Source organism: Stigmatopora nigra, chromosome 1 (assembly GCF_051989575.1).
Source record: "Stigmatopora nigra isolate UIUO_SnigA chromosome 1, RoL_Snig_1.1, whole genome shotgun sequence".
NCBI classification, from domain to species: Eukaryota; Metazoa; Chordata; class Actinopteri; order Syngnathiformes; family Syngnathidae; genus Stigmatopora; species Stigmatopora nigra.
This window is the reverse complement of record NC_135508.1, coordinates 8,808,867-8,829,571: the sequence shown is the minus strand read 5'-3', so window position 1 is coordinate 8,829,571 and position 20,705 is coordinate 8,808,867. Positions and strand designations below refer to the sequence as shown.

The 20,705-nt window shown below is 39.4% G+C and overlaps 2 protein-coding genes across 2 annotated transcripts; both read left to right on the top strand.

Moving 5' to 3' along the window:
• The first annotated feature begins 160 nt into the window (after positions 1-160).
• smc5 (structural maintenance of chromosomes 5) lies at positions 161-9,871 on the top strand. The gene is made up of 24 exons (XM_077732798.1): positions 161-401; positions 865-1,006; positions 1,158-1,210; positions 1,646-1,808; positions 1,916-2,050; positions 2,164-2,304; positions 2,686-2,847; positions 3,425-3,496; positions 4,079-4,334; positions 4,398-4,552; positions 5,044-5,157; positions 5,268-5,362; positions 5,586-5,718; positions 5,804-5,977; positions 6,685-6,854; positions 7,096-7,219; positions 7,505-7,627; positions 7,711-7,842; positions 8,402-8,497; positions 8,636-8,740; positions 8,848-8,967; positions 9,035-9,214; positions 9,532-9,627; positions 9,698-9,871. Exons 1-24 carry the CDS (start codon positions 253-255, stop codon positions 9,833-9,835), a joined length of 3,228 nt encoding a protein of 1,075 aa, XP_077588924.1. The 5' UTR covers positions 161-252; the 3' UTR covers positions 9,836-9,871.
• Positions 9,872-10,573: 702 nt separating this feature from the next.
• On the top strand, positions 10,574-20,545 carry elapor1 (endosome-lysosome associated apoptosis and autophagy regulator 1). The gene is made up of 22 exons (XM_077732833.1): positions 10,574-10,719; positions 12,610-12,730; positions 12,807-12,987; positions 13,541-13,688; positions 13,805-13,885; positions 14,073-14,178; positions 14,420-14,569; positions 14,881-14,969; positions 15,084-15,264; positions 15,339-15,467; positions 15,601-15,691; positions 15,772-15,877; positions 15,949-16,086; positions 16,516-16,800; positions 16,924-17,100; positions 17,184-17,334; positions 17,569-17,662; positions 17,775-17,876; positions 18,581-18,707; positions 18,945-19,123; positions 19,766-19,931; positions 20,010-20,545. Exons 1-22 carry the CDS (start codon positions 10,648-10,650, stop codon positions 20,094-20,096), a joined length of 2,961 nt encoding a protein of 986 aa, XP_077588959.1. The 5' UTR covers positions 10,574-10,647; the 3' UTR covers positions 20,097-20,545.
• Positions 20,546-20,705: the final 160 nt, after the last annotated feature.

The window sequence follows — 20,705 nt, the reverse complement described above, 5'->3', positions numbered from 1 at the left end:
TAAATTATATCCTATAAACGTTGTTATACATCAAACGGGTCTAAAAGTTGCAAAAAAGTACATGTTGTAATGCATCTACTACTTTCCCCTGATGATTCTCCACGTAGAACAGAAATATCTTATTCACACTCCACTCAATAGAGGGCAGCAATGCTCCACAGTCTCGTCTGACAAGCTCTTATAAAAGCCGAAGAAAAAAGACACGCGCGTAGACCAAAACACTGTGACGGGACGTCTTTCCCCGCCATCATAATGGAACTTCCATCAAAAAGAATTCGAAAAAGTCATGCTTCCCAAAGATCAGACGCCAGTGCGTTGACGGGCAGCCAGTCAAGTCAACCCGACACTGAAGATGTTATTGTGGAGGGTGTCGTGGTCCGCATCACAATGAAAAACTTCCTGTAAGTTTCTGCTTCTGATCCTCTTACTACAACAAGTCAAAATGGCTTTATAATGGCAACATTGACAAAACGGAATAACAAAAACATTTCCTGGCGTTGTAATAGCGATTCACGTTGATGACATTAATAATAATGTCGTGGGAGTTCACAGTGTTTCATCTTTGTAATTAACCCATACATCTGAATACCGTTTCCACAATATATAACGAATTTATTTTGAATCAAGTTTCTTTCTTCCCAAAAAATTAAACTCAACATTACACTATAGAAATAAAATCCTTTTAAATACAACAATTTTCAGATGTTGAGATTTGGAGAACATGCCTCCACCAACCTTAATCTTAACCTCAAACAGGTAGACATCATTTTCAAAATTAAAGTAAGAATAAAAGTTTATTGTGCTGCTTTAATTAAAAATCATTAAATCCTGTGATCCTTCAACTTTTTATTTTTGCCCCTACAGGACATATGAAAATACCACGGTTCATCCCGGACAAAACTTAAACATGGTTATTGGAGCGAATGGAACTGGCAAGTCCAGTATTGTCTGTGCCATCTGCCTGGGCCTGGCGGGCAAGACCACCCTCTTGGACAGAGACGATAAGGTCAAGTCACGGCTGCTATTTTGTGTTATTCACAATGTACAAATGCTGATATTTTGCTTCAATTCAGTGTGAAAGCCATGCAGTGTCAAGTAAAACTCATTTTGAGTAAAAATGTGTATCAAGTAAAATCTCTATTTTTTTTGTCTTTTAGATTGGGGGCTATGTGAAAAGAGGACACGACAAAGGATCTGTTGAAATTGAACTGTAAGTAGTTGTGCAGAATAGAATAGATACAATTAAATACAACATTGAAGTGTCCTGTTTTTGTCTCAGCCTCACAATTTTGAGCTTGAGGGTTTAACCCTAGGATCGACCCTTCCTGTGTGGAGTTTGCATGTTCTGCCTGGGCTTACGTAGGTTTTCTCCAGGTACTCCGTTTTCCTCCCACATGCCAAAAACATGCATCCTAGGCTGATTGGACACTCTAAATTGGCCCTAAAGTATGAATGTGAGCGTGAAAATTCACCGCCCTCCGTCAAAACAAAACCTTTTTAATATTTGTTTACAAAAAATAGTAGTCACTTGCACTATGAAGGGTTAATGATCTCAAGTGTTAACTTTTTAATAGCTGCCAACTGTATTGACTGTTCTTGAATGGGTTAAACTCTGCCTAATTTAAAACTTTTTTTTTTTTTTAAGTTACAAGCGTAGTGGAAATCTAATAATCAACCGAGAGATCCATGTGGCAAACAACCAGTCGGTGTGGAAGCTAAACGGAAGAACTTGTAACCAGAAAACTGTGGAGGAGGAAATCAAGGCTTTGCATATTCAAATTAACAACCTTTGCCAATTCCTGCCTCAGGTATGTTTTGGTATGGAGTCTCTGAATGAAAATAACGATCACCCCTGAAAAACGCTTGCATTGATTTGTTTCACTTTCCTTGCATGTGTTTGCTTTGTCTTTGTCAGGAAAAAGTGGGTCAATTTTCAAAAATGTCCAAAATTGAATTGCTAGAGGCAACTGAGAAATCTGTGGGTCCTCCAGAGATGTTTGAGTATCACTGCGATCTCAAAAACGTCCGCATCAAGGAGACATTAATGGAGGTAAATCCGTAGAGCCGAACTTCGACTTTGTTTTGCAACCCATAGTCCAAATTTGAATAATTTGGCTATTTGCATCCTCTATTATTTTTTCATCATTTCTTTTTTTTTTTCAGAATGCCATAAAAGAGAAGACTACCTACTTGGAGAAAACAAAGCAGCTGTACGAGACAGACAAAATTGACGAGAACCGTTACTATCAAAAGGAGAAGCATCTGAGTACGATTCAGTTGCTTGAGAAAAAGAAGGCCTGGGTGGTAAGTGATATTGCGGCAAGTGAAAAGTTTACATCACATTTTCACTGGAAATGTTTGGAGGGAGTTAAGGGACCCAATTGAGAGTTCAAGGTAAATTAACAGAAATACTTTATAATAAAGCATGAATATAAATCCATTTTTGTTTTAAGCAGATAATGCAAAAGAGTTTTGAGTATGAAGCATATTTCAGAAATTATTATTATTTTTTACTAGTATTGAGTTTTAATTGCCTAAAGTAAGAATACATTGTTTCTTTGAAGAAGACTAACGTAATTCTCCGTTCAGTATTATAGCCATGAATTCCAATTGTGCCCCTTCTTGGATTTTAACAACCTGGTACAGGAGAAAATAATTGAAGCTTCAAGTTCCCTCTACTTTTAGGAGTATGAAACCACCCGCAAGGAGCTTGAAGGTGTGCAGAATGAACGAGATAAGGTTAAAAAGCAACTTGCCACCCTCAAGCAGACCCAAGCGCCCATGGTGAAAAAGCTGCAATCAATTGCAACACAACTTAAGTCCAGTGACACAAAAACCAATGCAAAGGTTAGTCATTTAGCATTCAACACAAATTAACCACTGCCGTACATTCTATTTCTCTTGTTATTTTCACTTTCAACATGGTCAGCATAACAGATTGAAAGAGAAATACTGTAATCCCTTGAATATCGCGGTTAATGTAGACCAGACCATGATAATCAAAAAATCCCCAAGTAGGATGACCCCTATTATAACTTTTTCCACCTTCAGTGCTGAATCCTAGTAGCAAGAGTGACTTCCGCTTAAGAGTTTCAGTGTGGATTTTCACATTTTTCGGGATTTATTTAATAAAAATTAAAAAAAAAATAATAGCGGAAAAAAATCGAAGTCGTGAATTCGTGATAACTGAAAACGCGATAATCGAGGGATTACTGTATACCAATTTCGATACCGTCTGAAATTTTTCTTAGCTTTTTTTTCTCTGCACTTGTGTTATGGTGTAACTGAACTTGTTGATTTTCACTTTCATTGTACAACTTGAGGAGCATACTGACTTCAAGATTGCCCTACATAAGATAATGTTATAAAACGTTGAATGGTTTTTCATCCCATTTTTTTCCGTTTACAATAACTTTATTTGCAGAGTGCTGCTATCAGAGAAGCCTCTTTGAAACATAAACAAATACAAGATCAGTTGGATAGAAATAATCAAGAGGTGAGTGAAAAAAATGAAACCACAGCATTCTACACATTGAACAATGTGTTTTGTGAATAAACATTCAGTTTCATACAAACCGTACACTAGGCTGGGCTATTTCTGGTCTAATAGGTTATAGATAACAAGTGGTTTTCCCCACCATTCAAACAAAACAAAAAATACAGTAAAAGGGCATCATGCATGTGAAATTTCCATACATATATGTGCTAGTGAACATTTTATTGATTCATAATGCAATATTTGTTTTCTGATGGGCTATGTATGGCATAGCAATTAATTGCTTTCACAGGATGAACATTGCCGCTATGTTCATCCCGTGAAGGTAATTAAATTGAAATGATTCAGTCATCTATACACTTAATTAGATAAGTTGTCACTTTCCTGTTACAGAATACTGTATGAAGTGATGTACTGTTAATTAGAAAGTTCTGCAAAAGTACCTGTGCATTGTCTGTAAATAGTTGAGTAAGTTTAGCCTCCAGGGTTGTTGTTCTTTGTAAGTTCATTTTGAAAATTCATTTGAAAGTACATCATCCCGTATATAGTGTGAATAAAAGTAAAGACTTGTCCTTTCCACAGGTTGAAGACATAAAACAGGCATTCAAAATGAAGCAGACAGAAGAGGAGGATCAGAAGAAGCAAATCATAAAGGTCAAAAAGGACATTGAAAACTTAAAAGTAGAGCTTGCAAAAGTTGAAAACCAACCAGACGTAACACCGAGGATCACTGAGGTCAACGCCGAGTTGAGGCAAGTTCATCAGGAGAGGGGCAAGTTAGAAGAAGGGAAAGCCGACCTTCGCCGAGAGAAGGACAATCTGACCGCCGAGTTACGAAGTAAGTGTCAAGGACACGTTCTGTTGAGAGAGCCAAATCATTTTATTTTGTGCTGATTGACAGTGATGGAGAAAAAGCTCAGCGACATGAATAATATGATGAAGGTAAAAGAGGAGAAGCTGCGTAGAAGCCACAGTGACACGTACGAGGCTGTGCAGTGGTTGAGGCAGAACAGACAGCTGTTCACGGGAAACGTCTGCGAGCCTCTGATGCTTGTGGTGGGTCAAACCTCTTTTACCGTATTTATTCGAATGGAACACGTAAAATTTTCTACCAATTGAAGCAAAGTTTGGGTGCGTGTTATACACGAATCCCGCTGAAACACTGCCCTCTGTCGGTGGAAAAGTCTTCTCCGCAGACGTTATGTAGAATGAAAGATGTAGAACCTGTCTTTGTCCGCCAGATGGTGACAATCTACCTTCTTTTACAAAAAGTCAGCCCTCTCCAAATAGCCTTTGACAAGTTTATAGGATGGTGTAAGGTTGTAAAAAATGTTTTTTAAAAGTTGCTCCAGGGAAATGAGTCTGCCCAGGGAGCACTATCCTTGCTCAAAAAGAATGGAATCAATTGTTTGGTGAATCTGATTATGATCAATTAGAAAATAATAAATATTATGAATTTGATTTGAAGGATTTAAAATTGCAAATTCGAGTGACGGCTCTATGTGGAATTCCGGGCTTTTTCGTAAGCTTTGGTTTTGCTTCCTCAGATCAACATGAGAGATAATCGCTTTGCCAAGTACCTGGAGAGCCACATCTCCTTTAATGACTTGAGGGCATTTGTCTTCCAAAGGAACGATGACATGGTAAAGTTCATGGAGGAGGTGAGGCCGTCTTTTAATATTGTACCTGTGCATCTTTTTAAGAAAACACAGTACCAAACATGTTTCATTGGGATTGTGGTTGTCTTTTGTGTCAATGTTTCTGACTCCAGGTGCGCGACAACATGAAATTGAGAGTCAATGCTATTATTGCACCGGCAGAGTCTTGGTCAAGAACTCCTCCATCTCGGCCCATTGAGTCCTTGAGGTTAGAGTCAACTCATTTTTAATCATGATATCGAACATCAAACATTGGACATACATTCCTGTCAATGGATCTTTTTGAATGCACTTGGGTGGGAAAATATGGTCCAAAAATATAAAGATCAACGTTTTTTGCTATAAGTAATTCCAAAAAATGTTTGGTGTAACCAGGTAATGTGTTATATTTGCATTTTTTTCTCTTCCCTCCCCTTTTTTTACTGATGCAGGCATTTTGGGTTCACTACATATCTGCGTGAGACATTTGATGCACCCGAAGAGGTTATGAGTTACCTGTGTATGCAGCTCAAAGTGCACGAGATCCCCATCGGTGGTGATAAGACTGAATCAATGATAAGTCAGGTATTAATTTTGTACCCTTTGAAAATGTGACACCCTGGAAGATAAAATCAGAGAAAGATGTTTGAATTCTGGTCATACTTGGCAGATAATAAAGGAGCCTCACATCAAGGTCCTGTATGCAAATGACCAGAAATATGAAGTGAAGAAGTCCTTCTACTCCAATCTTACCTCGACCAAAAACACAACATTGTATCCACCGAAATTCCTTAGCACCATAGTGGACGCTGAGCTGAAAAAGCAACTAGAGCAACAGATGAAGGTGAGAGACATTTGCTCTGTGTACAGTGTTCCCTCGCTACTTTGCGGTTCAGCCAACGCGGACTCAGAGCTTCGCGGATTTTTTGGGGGGAAAAAAATACAAATATTACATTGAGACAACATATTTTACAGTTTTTTTTGTTATAACATGAATTTCACTCTCTCTGCCCGTATTCTATATGGTGTACTGTATGCAGGGGAGTAAAAATTTTAAAAAAATTAAATAAATTTAAAAAAAAGATTGGAATTAAATTCAAATTAAGCATTTTTGAAGGGGAATCCCTACTTCGCGGAAATTCACTTATCGTGGGTGGTCCCGGTCCCCATTAACTGCGATAACCGAGGGAACACTGTACTTGCTTGTTTGAAAACAAACTGTAAATTGAAGTGTTCTTATATATATATTTGAGATTAGCAACTTGAATCCAAACGATGGGTGTTAACGTTTCACTCCAAAAATCATTTGATTCATATCTCAATTCACAGTCCTTACCCCGATTTAGGCTTATTATCAAAAAAAAAATAGATTTGATCTGATTTGGTTTAGTCCAAAGTGATGATTTAAGCCCAAATTCCTCCCACATCCCAAAAAATATGCATGGTAGGCTGGTTGAATATAAATGAATAATTAAATTATCATTATAGAACATGTTGTTGTGTTACATATTTCATTCTTGGTAAAACATTTCTTTACTACCCTTTACACAGGTTTGCCAGACAAGGTTTCGAGACATTGATGAGCAGTTTAACACAATTGAAAAAGAAATGACCGTACTGCATCGACGTGACAATGAACTGTTGTCAGAGAAAAAGAATCTCTCAGAATTAAAAGGCAAAAAGAGACAACTAGAACAAAATCTCAGCAATAAACAGAACAGGTAAGTTTGAATCCAATGGGTCCACTTATGAATTTGAGCTAATGTAGGTCTCTGTCCCCACAAGGTATACTTTATTGAATTTGATAAGTTTGACTTAACTGAGCGACAATAGAAAATGGCTACTGGTTCATTAACAGTCACTTTATTTTGTGGTTGCGACTTGGATTCAATTTCACCCTCGAGATTGCATTAAACGCTACTCGTCTGAATGACAACTACTACTTTCTTGCTTTTTTTTTAGGCTGAAGGATCTGGAAAACAGTGGAATTGATCTGAAGAAGGTTGAGGCACAGACAAAACAGAAACTCATTCATGTCTATTCCCAGAAGAAATCCATAGTGACTGGATTATACACACAAATTGAGGTAGAATTGAATGAACTGGAATGCTCTTGTATAGAATATACATTGTATGCTAGGAATTTTCTGTCAACACCTTGTTTGGCAATGGGTATTTTTTTGGCCTGTATTTTTTTCCCTTTTGTTTGAATTGTTTTTCTTTAGTCCTTTTCAGCACAGTGAGTAATTACAGTTCTTTGAGTCATATTTTTCGAGCACTAGCACTTTTTTTTTGCGATTCCTGACTTCTGCTGTTGTCAGAATGTCAGTTTTATCTCAGCATTTCCTTATGTGCCCATATACATCTTTTAGCTGCAAGTTACACTGTCCATGGAGAAAGTGTACCAAGAACTGGAGGTTGTGGGTCTGTTGGCAGAGCAGACCAAGCTGGAAAATGCTTGTAGAGAAGACACAAGCAGATTCAAAGCCATTAAAGTAAGGGTTTTGGACTCTCCATTGTCTTTTCACCATCCAGCGATCTGTTTCCCGTGTAATAGATGAATCCTGTGTGTTTTCAGGACAAATGCAGCCAGCTGGAAGTGAAAACGGTCCAGCTGACAAAAACATGCAAGGAACTTCTTAAAAGCGCCAAATCGATCTGCGGGATGAAGCCTGACGAGACTTTAATGCATGATGTCACACTAAAAACGGTGAACACATTTTTTCACCATCACTTGGAACGTGTCCTCACTTAAAGCAAGAGGTTTTCACAATTAGCACATTTTAAACGACCTTTCTCCAGCCGGGATCAAAATTTTAGAAGATGCACTTGTGAGGAGGTTCCATGTTTGATTTCCGCCTCATTGGATACAAATATTGGGATAACCTTTTAATGATATTCAAAATATTAGAAAACTGGTCTTGACATGTTCAAGGCCCAGCGGTTGACTGGTTAGCGTGTCGGCCTCACAGCTCGGGGTTCCTGGGTTCAAATCCAGGTCGGTCCACCTATGTGGAGTTTGCATGTTATCCCTGGTCTGTGTAGGTTTTCTCCGGGTACTCCAGTGTCCTCCCATATTCCCAAAAATGCATTGTAGGCTGATTCAGCTGGGTTAGCCTCCGGCGACCCTAGTGAGGATAAAGCGGTTCAGAAAATGGGATGAGATGAGAATGAATGGTTTTGAAATTATGAACGCTGTCCACCAAATATTGCACTTGACTTCATATGTGAGTACATTTGTAATAGAGTACATGCTTTTGTGAATGCAGGCTTTCATTAAGCTCCCCAACACACTGGACGAGTTAGAGGCTATGTTAAACGAAGAACGGGCCAGAGCCGACTGCTTTCCCGGACTCAGTACAAAGGTAAACCCACAGGACATCTTAAAAATGGGTAAACTTCAACGAGTCCAGATGCCTCAAAGTCGGAGAAAATGTAGTTGTGACGAGTAGATGTAAATGCAATGACTTTTGTGTAACCTTTAATTACTGTTGTTTTTTGAGGTTGTTGAGGAGTGCAAAAAGCGAGAGAAAGAAATCCAAAAGCTGGAACAAGAGCTGATTGAGACGAATACAGCCTTAACGGCTATAAGAAAGAAGAAGTTCCAGGTGAAATTTACACCACTTTTTTTATCCCAGATGTCTTTTGAGACCCCAAAAAGCTGGACAAGGTGGCTGTGCAGAGTAAATGGACAGAGTGTATGTACTTTTTGCAGGCTAAAGAAGACTGGCTCAACCCATTGAAACAACTAGTGGAACAAATTAATAACAAGTTCAGCGATTTCTTTAGCGCCATGCAGTGTGCAGGTGAAGTGGAGTTGCACATCGAGAATGAGGTAACAAACACTGACGATTCCACCTCCTGATTCCAATTCTTTCAGCATGCCTGTATGTTATTCACAGGAGGAATATGACAAGTATGGTATCACCATCCGCGTCAAGTTCCACGAAAGCAGTCAGCTACACGAGCTGACGCAATTCCATCAGAGTGGAGGAGAGCGTAGTATGTCCACCATGTTGTATCTCATGTCCCTGCAGGAGCTCAATCGCTGCCCATTCAGAGTAGTGGATGAGATCAACCAGGTATTGAAGACACACTTAAAACGTACATTTGGTTCGCGTTCAGTGTTGTTCAAAAGTTTGGGTACATCCACGTTTTCCATGAAAACACACTTTTTTAAACACTACCCATGGAAAAACTCCATATATTGGGCTTCCTGTAAAATTTCAGGAAGCTCCATATCTGGAGTTTTGAACAAAATGCTGTTGTTGTTTGATTTTTAGTGAAAGTAACTCAGAGCTTGCTTGCAACCCGAAGATGAATACTAATGATTTGTTCCTGCATAATTTGATCACTTCTTAGATTGTAAATATTATGGGTATTGTGGTATTCCACCTAGGGAATGGATCCCATCAATGAGCGGAGAGCCTTCGACATTCTGGTTCGGACTGCCTGCAAAGAGAGTACATCGCAGTACTTTGTCATCACCCCAAAAGTGAGCGTTCGAATAGATTGTAAACAGTCCAATTTGCTTTGTCCTGAGCCTGTGTTGATTTTGCTCGCAGCTGCTGAAGGACCTCAACTATGTGGATGAGATGACAATCCTTATTGTCCACAATGGTCCTTATATGCCTCGCTGTAACGAGTTGGACCCCAGGGAGTTAATTCGTCGCTTGCGCCAAAAGAAAAAAGCTCAGTCGTGAGATTTTCAGCCTCTCGCGGCATGACCACGTTCACAAGGTCGAAGAAAAGAAATGCACTTTGAAAGAAAAGCTATTGTTCCAGGAAAATTTTGCAAGATTCAGTTCTGATGAATTTGTTTATTCACCATGAATTTGATGAGTACAAAAAAATGGAAATTGCCTGTCTTTTCACTACAGTACTGATCATTTTGTAATATGCTGTTAATAATAAATGTCACATTTTTCCATAACTCGACTGGTGTTTGATTTTTTTTCATCTACAATTTATTAAAAAAAATATTCCTAGCAGTGGAAAGGAACAACGACCTTGACCTCATGTCACTGTCACATGGTCTATAAAAGGGTTAATTTTGGCGGCTCCAAAAAATAATTGCAGCATAGCCTACAAAGCTGCAATTTTTCCAGCTCAAAAATGTTGTATTTTCTCTAAAATTATTACTTTTCTTTTACCGAGGTGACATTTTGTTGTTTTACTACATGTTACCTGAAGTGAACCCATTGGTTAAGTCCACATTAAACCGTCTCAATGTGAGCTCTATGCAAAATACAAAGGAGCATACTGTTGTGTAGTTATATTGTCTATAGTTGACATTAGCTAGTATCCGCCACACATTTTTACCCAAGGAAGCCTTGGGCAGATGAATCCGTGTATCCATTTTCCCCCTCTTAACTACACAGTCTACGTTTGGCACCAATGCAGTGAAGGCTGATTGATCAAATGTGTTTGCTGAGAGTGAGGCCGCACTTGAGGGCGGGCAAGACCTCCCCCTCTACCTGCGACTCCATCACTAGGAACCAGACAGCAGGCGGCCATGCACCTCCGACAGCTTCTGCTTTGCTTGCTTTTTGCAAACGCGTGTGCAGATTTGCCCATATGTAAGGAGGTAAGAGGTTTTATTATGATGAAAACTTCCTGTAGTGACATTTTTGTGTGTGTTAGCTATATTCATATGCATGTAAACTTGGCCTGTAATGCTTTGTTCGAGTTGTTAAAAAGTTATAATTTCTAAACATGGATGTGAATTAAAAAGTCAATTTTAATTGTCAATGCCAAAATTGGAAATTCTTACTGTGAAAGTGCGTGTACTAGTCTGAATGAGAAAGGAACATATGTTCCATACTGTGTAGTCATCATTTCTCATGGTGCTCCAGTTCATGTTTAACACTCATCTTATGTCTGTTTCTTTGTATCAATGTATTTATTCATGAAGTGAGATGTTCTCAAACATATTGCACATATTGTAGATGACATATTTTTAAAATGTCATTACATTTTTAGGATTCTGTCATTTATGCTGATTCATTGAAAGTCCTTAAATAGTTGTGAAATGAGGGGTTCCCACCTTTTAGCTTAAAATTACTTGTCAATCAAAAAATAGGTTATGTATAAGAAATAGAGAGCTAAGTCATTCAATATTTGTGAACATGTGATCAAGCTTAGCAAGTGATGTAGTAATAGCTAAATAATCAAAAACATTGCCTAAGAACAAAGCATCATAAAGTGATATGCATAAGCTGTATTAAGCTTAATTTTCCATTTCAGACCCTATGGTTCATACGCGGCATATTCTATACGAGTATTAGATTAGTAGATTAAACTTTATCCATCCCATACTCAGGGACATTGAAAAGTAAATTTTTAGATGAAACAATATTAAATGTTTCATTCATTCATTTTCCGTTTATCCTCACAAGAGTCATAGAGGCTGCTGAACCATATCTCATCCTACTAAGGGCCGCAGGTGAGGGGAGAACCCTAAATTGGTAGCGAGCCAATCACAGAGCACAAGGAGACGGACAACCTACCTAAATGCTTTATATAAAACTAAATCAAGTGATAAAAATGAAAAGCCGACTAAAACAACTTAATCTTTGGGGTACAGATGCATTTTGACCCAACTGTAAAACAAATTAGTACAATTATTTAATTATATACAAATATAGCACTCATAGGTGTGTGCGTGCACTTGGTTTTTTTTTCGGACTGCTGTAGGTACTTGCTTAAATGACCTTTAAAGCCCCTGGCATGTGTCCAATGGGATGCATATTGTGAACCACGGCTGGAGGCCCATCTGCTCCCTCAAAGCGCGGCCTAATGGAAAAGCCAAGGTCCTGCCCACTTGTTCGCTGTTTCTGTTAACTATTAATCCCCTGCGGCTTAGTCCAGCTTCAGCTCAGTCTACCAACAACAAGATAACAGTCTGGTTCTGTCCTAAATTACATTCATGCAGGTGCTTTGTTGTTTGTCAGTCACCTACAAAGCACCTAGTAAGGCCTTACAGATAATAGAGATAAATGTAGCGGCTCCTGTGCCGCTTAATGTTGACAAAGGGGCCGGAGTAGTTTACGCCCTCAACTAGTAAGATTAAAAGTACATTTGAAACGAGCTCCTGGGCAAATATTGGCATTGGTTCTTATTTGGAAAGAAGGCTGTCCTCATCCTTATAGTCAAAACCTGTTTTTTTACTGTTTTTTTCTCAATCATGTGACATTATGATGAGTGATACTATAATGTTAAAGTAAAATCTCCCACTTATTTTCTTATTTGTAATTTTCGTCATTACACAATTCCGCTTATAGAAATAAGAACAATGACATTATGATGAGTGATACTATAATGTTAAAGTAAAATCTCCCACTTATTTTCTTATTTGTGATTTTCGTCATTACACAATTCCGCTTATAGAAATAAGAACAATGACATCATTTCTAAGAAGTTTAAATGTTGCTTTTTTTTGTCTGGCCCGCCCCATTTGTTTGTCTTTTCTGTGCAGTCAGATTATCACTTTGAGTACACCGAGTGTGACGTTCTTGGGTCACGTTGGAGGGTGGCCATTCCCAACAAGGCCCAAACCTGTACTGACCTCCCAGATCCAGTTAAAGGCACCCAGTGCAGTGAGTATCTGGCTTAAATGATACGCCTAAAGGAAAATATCCACATATACAGCTGTGTTTCCCCCCGTGTTGGTAGCTTTCTCTTGCAATGAAGGTGAGTTCCTGGATATGCAAACTCAGTTGTGCCAAAAGTGCACAGCTGGGACTCACTCACTAGGTTCTGGTGTGGCCTTTGACGAGTGGGACCAACTGCCGACCGGTTTTGCCACGTTTGGAATCAACACAAATGGATGGGATGTCCACACCGACTGCTCCAAGTTAGTAACACGCATTGGGAAGTTACACAAAAAATATCCATCCAATTAATATAAAACATTTATTGCATGTAAATGAGTACTTCTGAGTGGGACAATGCAATGTTTGTTTCAATTTCCAAATTAGCCTATTTTTCTTTCAATGGAAGTTTTTTTTAATGCATTAAAACCGTATCTTCATTTCTCAATCCAATTAAAACATTGCGTTCTCAATTTTTTTCCCAATTATTCCACTTTTTTTTCTACAAAAAAATGACTCACATATGAGCGAATGAGACATTACACAAAATAAACAACTACCACTTCACAAAAATAGTATTCAAAAGAGATATCTAACATTTTTACCGCTTCCACATTTTCAACTGAATCAAAATGTTTCAACTTCAAACAGTTGCACTTAATGAATCAATTTTTCGAACTATTTGTCCATCCCTCAATTAACCAAAATCCAGATAGTTTAATAGTTATTTCTTCTGACTTATTCAAACCAGTTTACAATCTCGCTTTAAACCTAATTCTAGTTATTCTGATGTGCCAACCCCACCTCTTTTTCCAGCTCTACTTGGGCACCGATGGGCGATTACATCTCCTCTAACACAGATCAGTGCACGGCCACACTCTCGTATTCGGTGGAGTTGAAGAAACCAGGAAGTGTGTCCTTTGAGTATTTCTATTCCGACAGCAGCATCTACTTTGAGTTCTTTGTAAGTGGACTAAACCAGTGATTTCTCTTGTCCAAACACAGGCACTCATCTAAAAAGGTTGAAACAAACATTGTGGAAGGTACTCTAGTCTTGAATCAAGTTTTTTTCCTTTGCAGGTCCAAAATGACCAATGTCAGTCCACTGACTCCACTAGCCGTTGGATGAAGATCTCTGAGAACGACTGGAGCCAGCATGAGGTTTGCAGGGGTACCCATTCTACAATACTGAGGAGCACGGGTGGGCAAATGCTCACTTCGCTGGATTAAAGACCTGGCTTGTGACTAAAATGTTGCTACAGATTGTGCTTCACTTGACAATGTTTCAGATAAGATGTTGTCATGGCTATGTTGATACATGTGTATTATTTGACACTGACTACTGCAGGTCCAGCTGAACAAAGGAAACAATGTTCTTTTCTGGAGAACCACCGCCTACTCACTGCAGGGCCAGGCTGGCAATGCTGTATTGTTGCGAAACATCGCAATCTCGGGTGCGTCCTGGTCCATCATTTCAAATCCGTTTAAAATGTGCTATGAAATGATGACCGTCAAAATAAGAAAATGACTTCACTAATGTAATTTTACATGAAGAAAACAAATTTGGCACCCATTTTAAAGTCACTTGGCGTGGCATTTCATAGCACCTTTAAAAAAACATATTTTCTGTGGCACACTTGATAATGACAGTTTTGTAATCATTTTTTTCCTGTCCATCCACCGCTCGAAATATAGGTGTGGCCTACACATCCGAGTGTTTCCACTGCAAGCCTGGAACTTACAGCGCCAAGCCGGGAGCTGCCCGATGTGCACCCTGCCCTGCTGATACCTACTCGAACAAAGGGGCTACTGTTTGCCAGCAGTGTGAACCTGATAAGTATGCAGGTATACAAATTATAGAATTCCTTGAAAGCAGGGTTTTTGGTTTTTCTTTTTAACTTTTGGGTAAGGAACCCTTAAAAATTTCCAAGGACCCACTCCAACCCCAAATGCTAAGGGAATAACAGCCTAACTATGCATGCAATGTCACTCTTACTAAATCCAAAGTAATGAACTATGCTAAAATCAATAAAAACAAAAAACTGGTAACATTTATTAATTACAAATGACAATGCTTCTCATTGTAGTCTGAGAAATAATCACGATCTTAGTTTTGGGGCTAATTTAATGTGAGCTATTGTTCCATTTGCCATCAGAGGTTTCATCTGGAAGCTGCAAAGTGAGACCGCTATGTACAAACTCAGACTACTTCTTCACACACACGCCTTGTGATGCAAATGGAAAGGTACATTCATCTGTCATTTTCTGAACCGCTTTATCCTAACTATGGATAGCAGAATAGCAATACAATATTTTTATTTATTCGACAAGTTGTACAGATCTATGCCATTTGCCTCAGACCCAGCTGATGTACAAATGGATTGAGCCGAAAATCTGCAGCGAGACCGCCAAGGGGTCTGTGAAGTTGCCTGCGTCAGGAGAAAAGCAAACATGTCCGCCATGCAATCCAGGATTTTATATGAGCAACACCTCAAGCACCTGCCAACCCTGCTCTGACAATTTTTACTCAAATGGAACAGGTATTCAAGACTTTATATAAAGATTCTAAAGTATTCTACATGGTCTGTAAGGGATCTCAATATTTGGTTACCAGTGTGCCAAAAGTGCCCTGTAGGCACAGAAGCAGTGGTTGGTTTGGAGTACAAATGGTGGAACACAATGCCGAGCAACATGAAGACATCCGTCTTAAGGGCTGATTTGGATGACTCTGTGCGCCACACTGGTGAGTTTATGTAGATGATAAGTGTTTTAAGCAATAGTTAACCATGAACCAGACCAATAATAAAATAATGAGGGCTAAAAATGTATGTAGAACCTTGAACTGGACAATATCGCAACTTGTTTTCTGTGTGAAGCCTGGGAAGTGGCTGGAGAGTATGTGTATACCACCCCCGGTGATCGAGACACTGACTACCTGGCGCTCAGATTAACCGTCCCAGGATACAGGTCACTTATTTCTCTGAATGCTGTCACATTTGCTATTTTTCCATTGTGGTTTTTGTTTACTTGCTACAATCTGTTTACAGGCTGTTGAAGTCTCTGGCAAAAGAAGGCCAGCAGGGTGAACTGTCTCGTATCAGTTTCGTCTTTGAGACATCGTGTTTGGCAGACTGCACCTTTATTTTCATGGCGGTAGGGTGCTTCGCATGAAATGATGTTGAAATACGACAATGGACATTTTACAGTGTAATCTTTTGCCTCAGGGTTTCCATCGGTGGAACCACAAAGTGGTGGAACTATGGAAAGGGACCAACAGGAAACAGTCGTACTCGTACCTGATTCACAGCAATGCCACCGTGAGCTTCAGCTGGACTTTCCAACGAACAGATAATTCCACAACGGTCAGAACAAGATAACTATATTTATTAAGGCTTCAAGATGGGAAGAAAAGAATTCAATGCAATGTCATTTGGGCCCATTATTAGGCAGATCCTTCTTAAATCCTGCAGAATGAGAAGTAAAATAATTACTTGCTACAACTCAGACCTTTAGTGTACTTCATTGCATTCAGCCTGTGGACTTTTCAGGATTTATCTTTAATCTTTCATGTATTTAGGAAGACATCATCCAAAAGATTGGATTCTCCCTTTAATCTAAAAGACAGAGATTAGTACAGCATGCACAGAAAATTTGAAGGGAATGTTATATACTTGTTTTCATAACATTATTATGTGCCATTATCATGTCTCCCCAAAATGTATTTGTTATTGTTACAGCAAAAACACATGGCATCAAAAAAATACAATTTCATTGAATTGTGTTTTTGTTAGGAGAGGAAGTACAGCACTGATGTGGCCAAGATCTTCTCCATCCGGATTTCCAATGTGCTTGAAGGTGTTGCCTCACACTGTCGACAGTGTGCTATCACGTCTCGCCCTGACGACGACTCCACTTGCGTACCTTGCCCGCCGGGCCACCTTTTGGTCACCAAAAAGGGTGGCGAGGGAACCAAGGCAACATGCGAACCATGTCCGGCAAACTCCATCGTCGCGGCCGAGTGGCCTACGGGAGATCCGGCTTGTGTAACGTGTGGCCCGAACATGAACAACAATCAGGTTCCTGTTTTGTTTTTCTCAGTTCGTGAAAACAATACAACTAGCCCAACTTATGAAAAAAATGATCAACTCTTTAGGCGAGTCCTCTAGTCTGTTATAGTGTCCTTGTGTTGTCCCTACCAGGCCTACACAGAATGTCTCAGTGATTGTAAGGCCAAAGTGCAGACAACGAGAGGCACGCTGCTACACTATGACTTCTCTCTACTGTCTAATGTCAGTACTTTCCAAAGCGGCGCCCGCTTCACCAGCAAAGGCCTGCGATACTTTCATCAATTCAGTTTGGCTCTTTGCGGCAAAGAGGTGAAGCACTACACCTTGAGTCTCTTTTGGAAGCCCACGTATACCGTTCCGCCTCATCCTCGGTTTCATTCTCGGTTACGCAGGGCCAAGCGACGGCGACCTGCTTGGACAATGTGACGGAGCACGGCCAAATGGTCCGAGGACACGTGTGCCAGTCCCTCGTGGTTCCCTCGGATATTAGGAGTCAGAACATGGTGGCGTCGCAGCCGTTCGTCATTGGCAATGTCCTCATTGGTAAGCAGCCAGTAGTTCATTAACTCCATTCTGTATCAGCTTGGGTTATTTATAAATACTTTTAGTTGGTCTTAAGTGACATGCGGATATTCACTATTCATGGCTGAGCTCGATTGATATGCCTTGCCAATATAAAAGAACCATGCCTATGAAAACATTACGCATGTCACTATAAAACCATAAAAATGAGTTCTTAAAATGTTGAAAAAAATACACCTGCCTCCTCCATTGTAGGTGTAAATACTGATACAGTTCTGGCTAACATCTCATCCCCACCGTGGCTCTTTCCTTACACGTCTGATCTACCAGATGTCATATTCTATTACAAGTAAGTCAATTCCTTAGTTTCCCGGGTTGGACATTTTCACTCAAGGACCATTGTGAGGGGATGTTTGGTATTGCCATAGTCATGCTCAAGATATTTTTTCCTTTTTTGATAGATCCACTGAGACAACACAAGCTTGTAAAAGAGGCCGTTCAGCCACCGTCAGACTGAGATGTGATCCAGAAATGAGTGCCATAGACCGCATCTCGCTGCCCAGGTATTGATTGCTGTCACCAAACTCTCACTCATTCAGACATGGCTTGCTTTAACATCAGACTGAGCTATTAAACCACATTATCGATTTGCTGTTAAGGTGCAAAGTACACTATAAAGGAAATGCATTGGCCTTCATATATTGCAGTGGTGCTATGAACCTAATTCACTTATTGGAAAACAGCGTTTTTAAAATGATGGATAGATTTTTACTCACGATATTAATCTCTTTTCTAATTAAAATATTAATCTCTTTGCTAAATTATATTTATCTGTAATGCTTGTGACATTTCAGGATTTTTTTGGGCAACTACAATTAATGTTAATTTGACCTGACAGAGAAAATGCTTGAAACAAACCATGAAGGTGACAATCACCAAAAATGTGATTTTTTTTTCATGTCTAGTTGAGTTTTTATGTTGATTCATAGTATGTAGTATTCCACAATTGAAACATTGAATCAATTACAGATGAGAAATAAAGCCCATCCCAGAAGGAAACAAAAAGGCTTGTTTTAAATATTTGCCATTGACTTTTCTGAAAAGGAAAGGTTAAAATTTGGATTAGAAGTGGAAATCAGGTTTTAGTGGGGAAAAGACAGTGGCTTTGGCTAAACTCTTATTTTCAGATTATATCGCGAAGAAGACTTTTAACGTTGGCATGCAAATGCATGATTCAACAACCTTTGTTATGGTTTCTCCTCCACAGTAACTGTTCAGAGGGGACTTGTGACGGGTGCACTTTCCATTTCCTGTGGCAGAGTCAGCATGCGTGTCCACTGTGCACCCATCACAATTACAGAGTGATTGTCAGCGCTTGTGAGCAAGGAATACAGGTAGGCAAGCACAAAGGAGGAAGGCACTGTTGATGTTTTGGGAATGTGGGAAGAAATCGGAGGAAACACACACAGGCCTGGGGAGAACATGCAAATTCCACACAGGTGGACCAACCTGGATTTGAATCCAGGACCCCAAACCTGTGAGGGCGACGCGCTAACCACTCGCTCCACCGGGCCGCCCTTTTTAGAACTCCGGTCAAAAAAATTACAGGGGTTTATCTTTGTGTCTTTTAGAGAACAACGTATGTCTGGAGGCAGCCTAGGCAGTGCTATGGAGGAGAGGCCCTCCCAGGCCAAAAAGTTAACGCTTGTGTGACCCTGGATTTTTGGCTGAAGGTTGGAGTTTCCACGGGAACGTTTGCTGCTGTACTACTTGTTACTCTCATCTGTTACTTCTGGAAGAAGACGCGCAAGTAAGATAATTGACTGCACTTAAGATTGATATTTTGTGGGTCTTGACTGTGACTTGTGAAAGAGGCTCTAAGTCTTAGAGCCTCTTTCACAAGTCACAGTCAAGACCCACAAAATATCAGGGATGGCCAAACTACGGCCCGCGGGCCACATCCAGCCCGCTAGGCCTTTTAATCCGGCCCGCCGACGTTGTCCAAATAATGTTTTTTTTCCACAAGATGGCGCCGTCACGCGGAAACCAGTGGCAGTATCTCTGTCCACTTTTATTTGTTTTCCGTGTTTTACAACCCCTCTACCTTTTTTAAAATGACATTTTAATATTTCTTAATACATTCCATTTTACTTTGTACTTTAATGATGAGTGATGAGTATGTTAATACTTTAGTCCTTTTTTTCTGTTTATGTTTCATATGTACTGTTAACGGATGCACTTTTTTATATGTATCATATCTTGTGCTGACCCGGCCCATCTGTCAAATTTTTAAAATCAATCTGGCCCCCGGGCCCAAAAGTTTGCCCACTCCTGCAGACTACCTTTAAGATCCAGTCCTCATCTGCAAATTGTTTGCACAAAAAGTGCTGAACTATTGAACAGTTGGACAAGACATTGACAAATTATTTGTGCTGCTTCTCATACCCTGCAGGTTGGAGTACAAGTACTCCAAGCTGATGATGAGCTCAGGGGGCAAAGAGTGTGAGCTGCCCACAGCAGACAGCTGTGCAATCATGGAAGGAGAGGATACCGAGGATGATTTACTGCATCTCACGCACAAGAATTTCTTCAACAAAATGAAAGCGTACTCGCATGAGGTCAGTAAAAATAAATCCTCTTCAATTCAGTGGAAATGAATGAAGCCTTTCTTTCATTTCCTTTTATTTTTTTTTTAGAGAACATCTGATGGCTTTGATTCAGTGCCTCTCAAGTCCTCTTCTTCTCACCTGGCAAGGGAGCAGGATGATTCTGATGATGCGTGATGGAAATTAATGTCTATCCATGTGATAAAAGCTTTTATTTATGGCCATGGAAGGCATCCGAGGCTATTTGTGTAACTATATTAATTTCATGTAAACAATCCCTTCTAAAATGTGGCCTTGTGGTTCTCAAAACCATAGCAGTTTTTCTTTTAGAATGGATACAATGGAAATCCATTAACATATTAAAACAGAAACATTGAATATCAGTAAAAAAAATGTCCATCTCCATATTAAAGACACTTCCATGATGTCATTTTTTTGCATTCATTTTTGAAATCAGTTTTTTTTATTATTCATTGACTTGAAAAAACTTGGTATTATGTCATGTAATGTTATTTTTTATTTGACAATGTCAAATAATTGTAATTTGGCTTTGATGGCTATGTTGAAATTTATGATTGTTAAAACTTATTCTATGTTTTGTACAATAAAATTCTCCCAAGACTGTGGCGGTTGTTCTATAAATTAAAATATAGCATATAGAACCATTCAGTGATGTATAGTTTGGTATAGTCGTTTTCCCAGAGGCAAAGTATTACAGTACCTCTTGTGATGTTGACTACTAAATATGATTTTTAGTACCAATTTGCTTATAAACACAGATGAATA